Source organism: Stegodyphus dumicola, chromosome 1 (genome assembly GCF_044657685.1).
Source record: "Stegodyphus dumicola isolate Sdum_Otavi_A_Nest chromosome 1, ASM4465768v1".
Taxonomy (NCBI): Eukaryota; Metazoa; Arthropoda; class Arachnida; order Araneae; family Eresidae; genus Stegodyphus; species Stegodyphus dumicola.
This window is the reverse complement of record NC_140768.1, coordinates 264,641,164-264,654,279: the sequence shown is the minus strand read 5'-3', so window position 1 is coordinate 264,654,279 and position 13,116 is coordinate 264,641,164. Positions and strand designations below refer to the sequence as shown.

At 36.1% G+C, this 13,116-nt stretch overlaps 1 protein-coding gene across 6 annotated transcripts in view; it reads right to left on the bottom strand.

Moving 5' to 3' along the window:
- The window catches only part of Hnf4 (Hepatocyte nuclear factor 4), a 200,748-nt gene that overhangs the window by 18,301 nt on the left and 169,331 nt on the right, over positions 1–13,116 (bottom strand). For all 6 annotated transcript variants that reach the window (XR_004757728.2, XM_085827658.1, XM_035356229.2 and 3 more), the window contains exon 2: positions 6,674–6,976. Coding sequence is in view for 5 of the 6 variants with exons in the window: in XM_085827658.1 (XP_085683784.1) it covers positions 6,674–6,976 (303 nt within the window). In the remaining variant the exon portion in view is untranslated. The remainder of the gene's footprint in view (positions 1–6,673; positions 6,977–13,116) is intronic.

Below are 13,116 nucleotides of genomic sequence, written 5' to 3'. Positions count from 1 at the left end.
TTAAATCGCTGTTTGTTATACAATTAACAGACTCACTAAATTCGAAAAAATAAATTAAACATGATATGATCTCCTGAATCTCAATATTCTGAAAACTGGCTGTTAGCAAGATACATGGAAGGACTGGATTGGATTATTTAAATTATGGCAAAGTGAACGAGAGCTCTCAGTTTATTTAATGTCAGGAATGCCATCGTAAAGAACATTTTAAGGGAAACTGAGCTCGTAATCACGTTACACATGGTAAAAACACGGAAGCTCCCGTGCAGCTAGCCCGTTCTCCGGGATTTTAATTTGGATCGACCAGCAGTTTACCGCGGTGGCTGCTTAGTAGGCCAAGGCACATGAAAGCTACTGCGTTTCGCTCAATGGTAACTCCTGCCAAGGCTTAGTTTATGACGGGAGTATAAAAGACAGCTTAAAAGCTTCGTTTGAAATGCATACTTAAACAGCTTAAAAGTTTTGTTTGAAAAACCTCTTTCATTTGCTAATTATTTCGTTGGACATTAAAATAATACCGCCAACAAGGATAAAATGTAAATTAAGCTCATTGTATGGATTATTATATTATACAAAGATGAATCATTAAAATTTTCGAGTGTTCTAGACAAACAGAATGTGGTGGTATGATCAATACCAAATGGGGCACCATTATCAAAGATAACTAAAGTTATATGGCGAGGCATAAAGTCACAGAGATTTTGGTTGACATTTTCGGATAATGACAGCTATAATTTGTTACCAGATGTCATAAACTGTATTCTTATCGTGCTGCCGAGATACTACGGGATAGTATTGACTGATTAACAATCCTTCTGCCGTACCGAAGGGCCCGAGTTCGAATCCCGGAGAAGACCTGAATGTCGGTAAGCGCACAGTGTCTGTGCTCAAGGCAGCTCTAAAATACATGGCGATCCGAAATCATCTCAAAAGGCTGATAGTGAGAAAAGAGGGGTGGGAGACCCTCAGATTGACCCCGGAATGTTTTCCCACGGAAATTCCTCCGAGGTGGAAGCTTAGTAATTAACATGCCCGGCGATATCTAATATGCCTAAATGGATGCACAGGTGTCGGGTTTACTTAATCTTATCTGTGTCTTTATTGGGCCAATGTGTGTAATACCATAGACCAGTAATATTCAACCCGGAAAAGATGTAGTGAACGCACCGGTCAAGGCAAAATTATAAAACTGTTGTGTATCGAGGAAGACGCCCAGCCGGTGTAGTGATGCAGGCTGCCACATCAACGGCCTGGGTTCGAATCTCATAGAACGCATGCATGTCTGTAAGGGTATAGTGTCTGTGCGGCAAGGGGGCACTCAAATTACGCAGCTAGCCAAAAGTCCTCTCGAGAGGTTGGTGGTAGGGGAAGAGGAGTGTGAAATTCTTGATCCGCCCCCCTGGTGGTTTTATCCCTCAAATCTGGGGCGGAAGCTTAACAGTCAGCTACAATAGCTCATACCTCAATCAGCTGTGGGACTACAATAGTGTGGCTTCTATCTGTGCCATCGTGAACACTTCGGATATTGAATGCAACGTGATCACAAACTGTGCTACTAGTAAGTTGCTGTAGGGTACTCTTAAAAATTTGGGACAACCACAGCCTCATTACGTCTGTAATATAAAACTGAACTAGTTAGACTGCCAAATACGTATACCAAACACAAACAGAATTCGTATCCAATCGCATCCCATTGAGCCTGTATGATGCTGCATAAAACAAGATGTTAAAAGAAAAAAAATAAACCATCCTTACGGTAGGGACATATATGTATAATCTATAATGATGTTGCATGCAGAAGGGAAATTTACCTATGAAGAAAGATATCACTTCTATGCGTCAATGTCAATCATCAATACACTAACCTAGCTACAAAGGCTCTCCTGTACAGCTGAAATTAGGCTGCCGTTCAGAAAGTCCGCAAACCTCAGGACGATGCTTCACAGTAAATGCAGACACATTTTTTCTGTGCCACATACCGTTATTACCTGTTCTACAGTGCCTGATGTGGCTAAACGGACCATTTACATAAAATGTGTCTTCTAATGTACTGGAGAGTTAAGATCGTTGTGAGCCTACATGTCGCCCATTCCATCCTTCCTAAACCCATCGATTCCATATTTGCATGACACCGGTCAGATTTCGACCAACACAAGCAGCCAATTTAGCGCTATGAGAATCCGCAGTTACGAAACAATATCATCCTTCCACGATCAAATTCGGACACATGCTTCTATACGTTTCATAGTCTATGATCTTACTTGAAACATACTTTCCACTGCTGGTTAAGGGTGCAAAATCCCTTTTATGTGGAAAATCCATATGAATCTTCTCTTCTCCTTCGTAATGATTCTAGGTGGCACTATAGACACCTGTTATTTGCATATTTGTTATTTTGCATATAATAATTTCATATTCTGTCCCTCCCTATCTATTATACAAATTTTAAAACGATTGGCTATTGGTGTTGCAATTTTAATCGTCAACAATGAATTGAATAAACATTGCTCCAAAATGGCTAGAAGAAGAAATTAGAGGGGAGGGGGAAATAACAGATATACAATAGAATGGAAAGCAGGTACGACAAATTATTTAGGTTTTCAGGACATGGCTTTGAGGCAGAAAATGATAACGACTGCAAAGATAATATTTGTGACATTACTTGATAATGAAATAGTTTTGATAAAAAAACGACGATACAATTAAAAATATCATATCAGGTTTAAAATGAAGGTATTATAAAGATGTAGGAAGGAAACAGCTAACAAATATTGTGATTCTTATTCATCTCAATCAAGCTTCTTCCCACAGAAAAGTTTCCAAAGATATTAAAATATTAAATCTCTAATTTATGTATTGTATTTATAATTGTTAAAATTAAATTTTTTTTTTGCATGCATAAAAACTGAAATATAAATTATTATATTTAAATAATTAATTCAATAAAATAAGTTTTCCTAGTAGAAAACATATGCCTGTGATGAATAAGGCTCAAAAGATATTTGAAGTTATTGAAGTTAAGTATCTGATGTAAGTATTAACTTACTTCAAATATTTAACTTCAAGTACTTGAAAATGATAAAATTCCATCAATTATTAAATTAACAACCCTGTAATTAACAACCCCTGACCTTGAAATTCTAACTGGCAGTCTAACAGAGCTCTCCGGCTTGTCCTGTAGGGTTGGTTTCAGATACAAAATTATCTATCCAAGTAGATTCAAGAACATGATTATAGTAATTGAAAAACAGGACTAAATAATGAACAGTGCTTGGCTCACTACATTCATTCACTATATATTTAGTAAATATATGTATGAAACGAGCGCGCATGTTTATGTTCTGGGTTGCGATTGATTTGGAAAGATAGTAATTCCGTCTTCATGAGTAGTTTTGTTCCCACATGACGCAAAATATATAACCCCCCCCCAAAAAAATATGCAATAAATTAATAATTAACTTAATGAATTACTAAATATTTCAGTTTGCATACAGTTATTTTAAGTTTATTACACTTCTTATTTGGCTTTTTTCTTTGTTGTTGTTGAAAATACTTATGTGACGAATGTAACAATTAAAAGTTGTTGAAAATTGTCACATTACTTTTATTTTTGATGTATCAACTATTAGAGCATAAAATTTATGAAGCAATCATTTCCATGATAAGCCATGAAAATCGCTTGTCATGAAACCTCTTATGAATTATCGGAATTTTAGGAGTACTTTAACGCATTTTTTTATCTATGTGTTGAAGTAAAAAGTACTTTGATTAAACCTTTTTATCAGAAATGTATAGGTAATAACTTTTAGATAATGCGTTACATAATATCTTGTTGAATCCATAAGCACGCTGTGCTTTAGAATAACAATTCTTACGTTAGGTATATTAGTTTTCATACAAAATGTTTTAAGCGTAGTCAGTATTTATACATTTATGATTTTTGGGTATAATATTAATATGGAAGGGAACAATGTTTCTGAAGGAGGCTTCATATTCCATTATGCTGTTTTGAGTTTAACACAATTTTTTTATGATTTTCTTTACTTATAATTCTTGCATTTCTTCAATTTCTTGCATCACTTCCTTATATTTTATTACCTGCTTATAAAAGTCATTAATTTCAACGAATAAATTATGATCAATGGATGAAACAAAACAGTTAACAAGCACTGCTTAAATGTTTTTTCTGTATGACTGCAATTGTTAAAGAAATAATTCTGCACCTAGCAGCTCATTATTTACAATCCAAAATATAACAGTGAAATATAATAATGCTTATAATTTAATACGATAATTTCGTTCCCGGAAGAAAGCTGCGCCATACCTCTAGATCAGCTCGTTCAAAGTACACCTTTCGAATCTCATAACTGTAACTAACTAATACTAACTCTAAGGTTAAAAGGGTGCGTAAATATAAATGCATAAATGTATATAAACGTAAATACCTTACGGCCATTTCAAATACATAGCTGATTTGCGGAATATAATATGAATAATGACGAAATAAGAACAAGCATTAATAATATTCTAATAACAAACAACATTTATTTCAAAATAAAATGCTTAAAGGTGCTGTTAAAAATTACTTAATTTTGACAGGGAGCGGCGAAGTAGCATTTGTCTAGAGTCCAGAGGCAGCTTTTTATCTTTACAATGTCCACGCCTGGAGATAATTTTCGTTAAACGAAACTGCAGTGAAGAGCCATTGACTGGCAAGAAGCGGGCCAAAGTAAATCAGACGCGAGCCGATTGTTGAAAATGAATCCAGTATATGGCTATGAGATCAAACTCTAAGCGTGGAGTCTGAGTACTGAAGATTAAATTCGATTAATTAACTGTACAAAATCAGTTTATAAGGTATTTCTCATACTTCCCTAGCGTGCCTTTGTGGTGTAGTGGTTCTGCACGCTGGCCGGTATCCAGAGGTCTGTGGTTCGATTCCCGGCGAAGGCGGTTGCATATTTTTCATCTTTAATCCTTCCAATTAACCTAATGACTCTACAAGTGGCGCCCGAACTAAAAGGGTTGTGGATGATGATTCTCCGCACCCAGGATTTGGCGACTAGGTCCCCTAAAACCCTAGTCGCCCTTTAAAAAGGGGAGTATATAAGGTATTTCTCCCACTTCCCTAGCGTGCCTTCGTGGTGTAACGGTAGCACGCTCGGCCGGTATTCCAGCGGTCCGTGGTTCGATTCCCGGCAAAGGCGGTTGCATATTTTTCATCTTTTCTGCTTCCAGTTAACCTAATGACTCTACAAGTTAATTAATCGAAGAAATAGAAACATCGACTCTGTTATTGCTAATGGAAACAGATTCCACTGATAAATTTCTTGAATGAAATTTTTAAATTCGATATCAATAATTTATGCATTCCTCACTTAACATCACAGCAGAGCAGCGGGCCCATAAACATGTCCGTCCCAGTTAAAATAAATATAAATTAAGGTCGTACTCTTCAAGAATTCGCTTGACTATTGTTTGCAGAATTATTCCATGTGTTATTTGACATGGAGAAAACAGGGTATCCATCACGCCTTAACCATCAATTGTTTAGTAAAAAGATGTGAAGTGAGTTTTGTTGATATTTTTTTGTACCTGAAAGCTCATGTATCTCTACATGATGAGAAAGAATTTAAAATTAAAGAATTTAAGATCTTTTATGTAAGTGCGCTTAGGAATATAATAATAATCAAAAAGTTATGTTACAAGACGATGACTTGTAATGCCTTGACTTAATGCCAGACCGAGCTTGAATAAAGAGCTAATGAGAAGAGAAGTGTTAACGCTCTAACGACAGAAGGAAAAAATCATTTTTATTCTTTTCTAATTAACATCATCATAAATGGAATAGAATATCATTAATCGTCTTACATTGCGATACCCAACTGCATTCTGATATTTGTTACGTTTTGAACAAGTTTATCTATGTGCTAAGTTTTGATAAAATAAATGTTTGGCGTATTCATTCTAAAATACACTACTAATTCATGCTTTTACTAAATTTCATGAAAATCTTTCCAGCAGCTAAAATTAAAAGTCAATAATTAAAAGCAAATCAAGTTATTCGAATTCACAATTTCACACATCCGCTACAGTTTGTGATAAATACCAGGAAATATCGCTGCTGCTGTATCAAGTTGTGCATTTAAATTCATATGTAAAGATTCTGTATCGTGCTTCTGCTTACTGCTTCACCTGCAACTTAACGATTAGTTCAGATTTGCTTATTAACTAAAACAATTAAGCATTTAAAAATTCTATGTACAACTGTTAAGTATTATTCTATGATTTGACTTTTTTTAATGCATTTGAAGTGTTTCATGTGTCTGGTCTGAAGCAAAAATTTATTTGAAGGCGCTATTGGTAAGAATCTAATAGAATTTCATTCCCAAATCATCATTGAAGGAATCTAGCTACTAGCCACGCTCAGAAATCTTTACAAATTTGGAAATCTTGAACTTCAATAATATAACCGATTCAGTGTTTCGTCATTCTTTCCTTGTGACAGTGCTTGACTTTAAAGTTTTGAGAATTATATTTCATTTTAACACGCGTTTTTTTTAGGGGGCTTAATACATTTCGGAAAAAAAGTGACTTAAACAACATAAAATCGTAGTGTTTGAGCTGATTTAATTTAATGCATTGGCTAATTTCAACAACAGGATAGCTTTACCTTCTTTTTTCATGCCAGCCCTGAAGCACTTTTTGAGCCTGCAATAACGACACTGATTCCTTTTATCTTTGTCCATAACGCAGCTTCGCGCGAACCGGCACGCGTAAACGTGGTTCTTCCTCACGCTTCTTCGGAAGAAACCCTTGCAACCGTCACAGCTGGATGCTCCGTAATGCTTCCCAGTGGCACGGTCCCCGCAGATGGCACATAGCTGATTGACGGCATTATTCGTGCCATTTGTAGTTGGGGCAACCCGGTTCAGTTGCGAATTGGCCACTTGCTGAAGACTGAGCTTGGGTTCGGCTAGAAAGAGATGAAAAAAGTATTATTTATTCGAAAATAAAGTTAATGACTTCATTCAAAATCATTACGATATGCAAATTCATAAACATGTATTAAAAATCATATTTTTCTCTATGCTGCAATAAACTATTTCTGCACTTAGATTTTTCAGGTTGAGCTCTTTTTTAGCTTATCAAGCAACTGGCAGCTATTTGCAGTTTTTCGTAGCTGTAAATTCATTTATCGTTATTTATTAACATTTCTTTATCAATATTTGTTTTCGTACTTTATTTTTCATTTTTATTAGCCCCTAGAAGAGGGATGCATAATGTTTAACCTTATAGTGTCATTGTTAATTATTCATGTTTAAATTCAATAAATTACAAGCTATATATTAAGAAACATGGTTAGTAATAGCTGATTTATGTCTTGCCGCCCCCTCCCGAAGAGACAGTGCATAACTGATAATTTTTATTATCTATCGTGCTTTTTATCTCTATTTACCGTTTCACTCTTGCATATTGCATTTCACTGTTTTCCACCATTTGCTTCATATTCTGATGGTACTTTTCCTGTTGGCTGCAGCCAATAACAATAAAATCTGACGATGGTTAACATATTCACATTCTTACAGATCTTTTACATATACATAAGATGACTTGGAGAAAACTGTAACGGATTGGTTAGTTCTCTGCGTTATAACTTGGAACAGTTTTACAGCGTAATTAGAAAAGATGATACTCGAAGACAGACGTAGCCGTAGTACACTCATGTCCATAAATTAAGGATAATGCAAAATAGGCAAAGGAAGAGTTAGAAGCAAAACAAATTTGACTTATTTGTAAAGCTTATTTATTAAACAAAAGGTAAAGAGCAAAAAAGATGCTATATGTTTGACATTATTAAAAAACTAGCGATTTTTTCTCCCTGGAGCAAATTACACACACACACACACACACACACACACAAAAAAAAAAAAAAAACTATTTACAAAAAACCAATATTACATGGTTGGTATGATTGTTAATACATTGTATGTCTCCCAGACGATGCAATACAGTCCGTACAATGCCTAGGCATGCTGAGTATCAAATTATCGATCTGATCTTGGGGGATATTACACCTCTCAAAACGCAATGCTATCCGAAGTTCCGGTAGACATGTAGGAGGAGGTTGACGGGCTGCAACTCGTCGGCCAAGCATGTCCCACACGTGCTCTACTGGATTCAAGTCCGGTGAGAATGCTGGCCAGTCCATACGCTGATATCCTCCGATTGAAGGGATTCGCTTACGATGTTTACACGGGGAGGACGGCGTTGTCATCTATAAACACAAATTGTGCGCCCATGGCACCCCGAAATAAACGTACATATTGTTCCAGAATGACGTCCCGATAGATTTGGCTTATCATGGTTCCAATGTGAACATGCAGGTCAGTTCTGGAACCCAGAATAATTCCACCCCAAACGAGCACTCCTGCACCACCGTAACGGTGTCTTTCAATGATGTTTTCTTGGTGGTAGCGTGTACCTGGAGCTCTCCATATGAAAGTCCGACGAGAATCAGACTGCAAGCTATACCTGGACTCGTTTGAAAACATCACACACGCCCACTGTTGCGATGTCCACAATGCATGCTCTCTACTCCAGGCTAACCGCAGGCGACAGTGAGTTGCAAGTGGAACGCATCTGACAGGTCTACGAGCATATAGACCAATCTGCCCTAAGCGTCTGTACACGGTCTGCCTTGAAATTGTCGTACCAGTGGCTGAAGAGAGCTGACGAGACAGGACTGAGGCTGTGTTCCGCCTGTTTCTTTTGGCAGTAACTGCCAAATACCGGTCCTCATTCGGCGTTGTAACTCTGGGGCGACCTGTGCTGTAACGTCTACTCACATTACCATCATCTTGGAATCGTTCCCAAAGCCTGGAGATGACACTCTGGGCAATTCCAAGTTCGTCTGATACTTCCAGTTGGGTATGCCCACATTCCAGACGGCCGATAATTCTACCACGTAAAAAATCATCCAACTGCGTCCTGTGTGTCATAACTATTCGGTTATTGCACTGAAATGCTTATAAAGCGCCTGCGAACAATTTTACTTCTTTGCCTGTATTCCTTATATATCACTCTCTTACACTCTCGTGAGGTACCATCGGTGTCATCTAGTTACTTCCTGATATTTGCATATGATTCTTGGAGATGTGTGTAGTGATCTTACAGGTGATATATTTATTTTAGAGTTCGATTTCCGCGTGACTCCGAATTATCCTTAATTTATGGACATGAGTGTAATTTTATTCCTTGATAATTAATTCTTAAGACACATATCCTTTTTCGTTGCCCATCGTCATTGTTGGTGCGCTATACATCCCACAATTTTATGCAAATTATATTTTTAGAACCATGGACAATAGCTATCAGAGGTTAAGGGACACGTCAAAGCGAGCGAAGTAGTGTCTTGAGTGCAAGATAACTAAAGCTAAAGCAAGTAATTATCCAATATGGAAGCTCACCAATAGAAAGGTCTTAAGTTTAGGTTTGTAGGGATTTATATTTATTTTGAATAACCAGTTAAATTTAAGTTTACACTTTCCTATAACCCTTCAAATGCCAGAATATTTAAATTTGGTAGCGCGCGTGAAGGAATGCAAATTCTACCTTGAGGTGAAAAGGTTTAAATACCGAGTTCTAGGAGGAAAAGTTAGAGAGCTTGGGCAAGCGCTGTACTTCTGCAGAGTAAGATTCTAGTTCTGCATTTATTGCTCAAAATATTGAGTTTAGGTTCCGAATTAGCTATATCAACAGCATTACGCAAGCCATAGAAGATGGACTAGTGTAGAAATAACGCAGTTCAGAAAAGTTATCACGATGTTTAGAACAGAGAGGGTAAGTTAATTGCTAATTTTAATTATAAATTTGATTTACATATTTTTTATCTTAAACACACACACATATATTAGATATATGTATATTATATATGTGATGAAATAATGTAGTTCGTTGCAGATGATTTGAAATTAGACGACAGCTTGATTAGGAAAGGTACCGATTCACCTTTTAGTCACGGCAAGAAAACTGCTTCGTAGTTGGCTGGAAATTGTGGTTTAGTAGATGACCGGTTGGAATTTTGGAAGAAGCACGACCAGCTTGGTAGTTAAGGTACTTACTTTTCGATGACAAATTTCTTATCGCATTACCTTTTTAATTTGCAGAATACTAGGGATGCTAAGAAAAGTTTCCGTTATTAAGCTGCCATCCTCGCTAAGAAGCTGCTTCGCTGCTCTTTTCCTATCGTAACAGTAGACACGATCAGACTACCAAGTGAATTGTGGCCGCAAATGTCAATTGAAATAAAGGAAGGATATTTAATCAGCTTTCGACTGCCACGTTTGCTGTTCATTTCGCATTTAACGATCTGTGTTATCAATGCTTCTTTTCGTACATCTACTAAGTTGACTGCTTTTATATTAGCTTTATACGAATAGAGTATATATATATATATATATATACATGTATGTGTGTGTTAGTATAGTGATCATACATTACTAAAAATAATAAGTGCTTAAACGTTTTATCTGTCAAGTGTGTAATATTATAAAACAAAGTTTGTTAACTCTCGCCTCGTCGTATCTCGAAGATACTCAGAAGTGATGCTCATATCCAGTTATATTATTCAGATTCTTGTAACGTCAAAGCCTGGAGTTAAAAAGAAGCCTGGAGTTAGAAAAATATCCATTAAAAAATGGATATTTTTCTATCCCTCCTTTTTCATCAACCAATCTCAGTAATTTTTATGGGTTTGTCAAAAACAATTTTCAGCTAATGAAAACGTACAGTTAAAACATGAAAAGAAGTTAGTTGAATTGGAAGAAGTCGCCTGCTACGAACATAGTATATTTTATAACTCATAACAAATGTATGAAAGATTCCTGTTTATACAGTAATATAAGAAACAGAAACAACTGCTAGAAGGCAAAAAAAAAACTTCAAATATGAAAACAATTATGTTTTATTGAGAAATGAAAATTTGCAGAATAATGAAATGGATAACAATTAACCTGATTTCAGACGGATTCGAGTTAAATGGTTAACTCATTAAAAAATAAGTATTTAAATATTTTTATTTCGAATCGGGATGGGAAGGCACACATGATACTGGCTTAAAAACAATTCGTATGCTGAAATAGTGTTGGTACTAATAGTAATGAATGATGGCAAAATTTTAGAAGTTTTAAATGGTATACGTTTTGCAAATCAACATGCACATCTTCTCACAGCTCTCGAGAGAATGTGTGTACAAATACCCGGCTGAAAACTTCTGTTATTATGAAACGTTTTGAGAAACATCAGGTATGAAGTTTTTCTCATTCTGCATACAAGTAGTTCTTTGGGGGAAGATAACTAATAGAATTATTGGAATTTAATATATTAACTTCTGCAGTGCTTAATAATTTAATTATGGCGAAATGAATGTCTACCTGAAACGATTCTCAGTAAAACCCAATAGAAATTTTGAAATTTTATATACAAGTTTATGTGATAAATGCACTTATGTTTCAAATGTCTAACATTGCAGTTTTCTTTTGTCGTTGCGAAAACTGGATAGACGTTTATTCGCCAAACAAATTCTTTTACACAAGGTAATTCTTTGCTTCATTTGCATAAGCAAAAATCACAAGCATCTGTTAAGAACTGAAAACACATGTTTTTGACCAGAGCGACACTTACAGAAGAACACAGTTCTTCATTTTGCCTATCGAATAATGCCAAAGATATTACTTTACAGAGCACTAATACTGAGCACCTGAAAATGTTTTCCAAGTTTTCTGTTACACTGAAAAACAAATTTGTTGGCTCTAAACTTATAACATACCCTCCGTTATTCTATAATTTATTACCATTTATTGATTGATGTATTCACACTTAAGATTCTTCTCATCTGCTATCAAGAAAGTTTTGCAGTTCACCACGACGATTTCTAAAGATTACTTTTTCTTTATTTCTGTCCCTAAAGAAAGATGCTTAATGCCCAAAAGAGGTCGTAATTTGTTGGAGCAACATCCAGCGTGGGGTTTAGTCACAGCTTCTACCATAATTCTTGTAACTTCTATGAAGTGTTTCGTTGTTATGTTGCAGTTCCACTTTCAGATGCTTCACCGACGATGAACACTTTTCTTTCAGGCGATTACGAAAGTAATCTAGCTTCTGGCTATACATCTCTACATTTGATGTTCGGTTCACTGTACTACACTTAGCTTTCAATAAATCACTCCTCTAAACTTCACCCAAACACCTAGCAAAATCATTCATAAATTAATTCTCGTTCTGCAGTGAATGTTAGATATTTGTCTGACCTATAAACAGTCCTGTATTATTTGACAGTACTTGACGTGTAGAGAACCCATTTCTCCTCACCGTTACCATTTGGTACAAACAAGAGTCTGGACACATTCTGTGGGCCAAGGTTTGAAATAAAACGCAGATTCCGTTCCTCCTTTTTCATACAATTTACGGCGTATTCTACAGTCCACATTTAGCAAAAATCCCAAGGTCTTGAACCCGCATCTAAACTTCGAGCTCCAAAGTTCTCCGTTAATCTGCAACTGTAATCTTACTGTAAGCTTTCCCTGTTTTCTGACATACTCTGTTTTTAGTATCTGCAATTTTTCTGGTTTTAGAACTTCTTTTCATCAAACGAAACCTTAAACTTATATCATACCTTCCATTATTCTATAATTTATTACCATTTATATGATATACGTTTGCGAGGGTATGTTATAAATTTGCGCTAAAACTATTATTATATACGCTGAAATATTGAGATGGTCTGTCTGATAAAATATTATTGCCATTATGTATTTGGACGCCCACGCAAATGCTGATATCTGCGATCCTGATATACATTACTCCCTCCGCCCTTAAATATCGTGTAGGAAACAACACTGACATTAGTCTCATGCAAGATATCACGAAGTGCAGAGTAATTTGATTTCGAAAAACGAGTAATCGTCGGGTATCACAGAAGTGGCCGATCCTTAAGGAGCATATCTAGCAAGCTGAATTCCCCAAAATCGAATTTGACATATGTTATTCAGAAGTGGAAGGTCAGCGGTGATTGTCGGAATGTGCCTCGAGTCAGCAGACCTACGAAACTGGGAG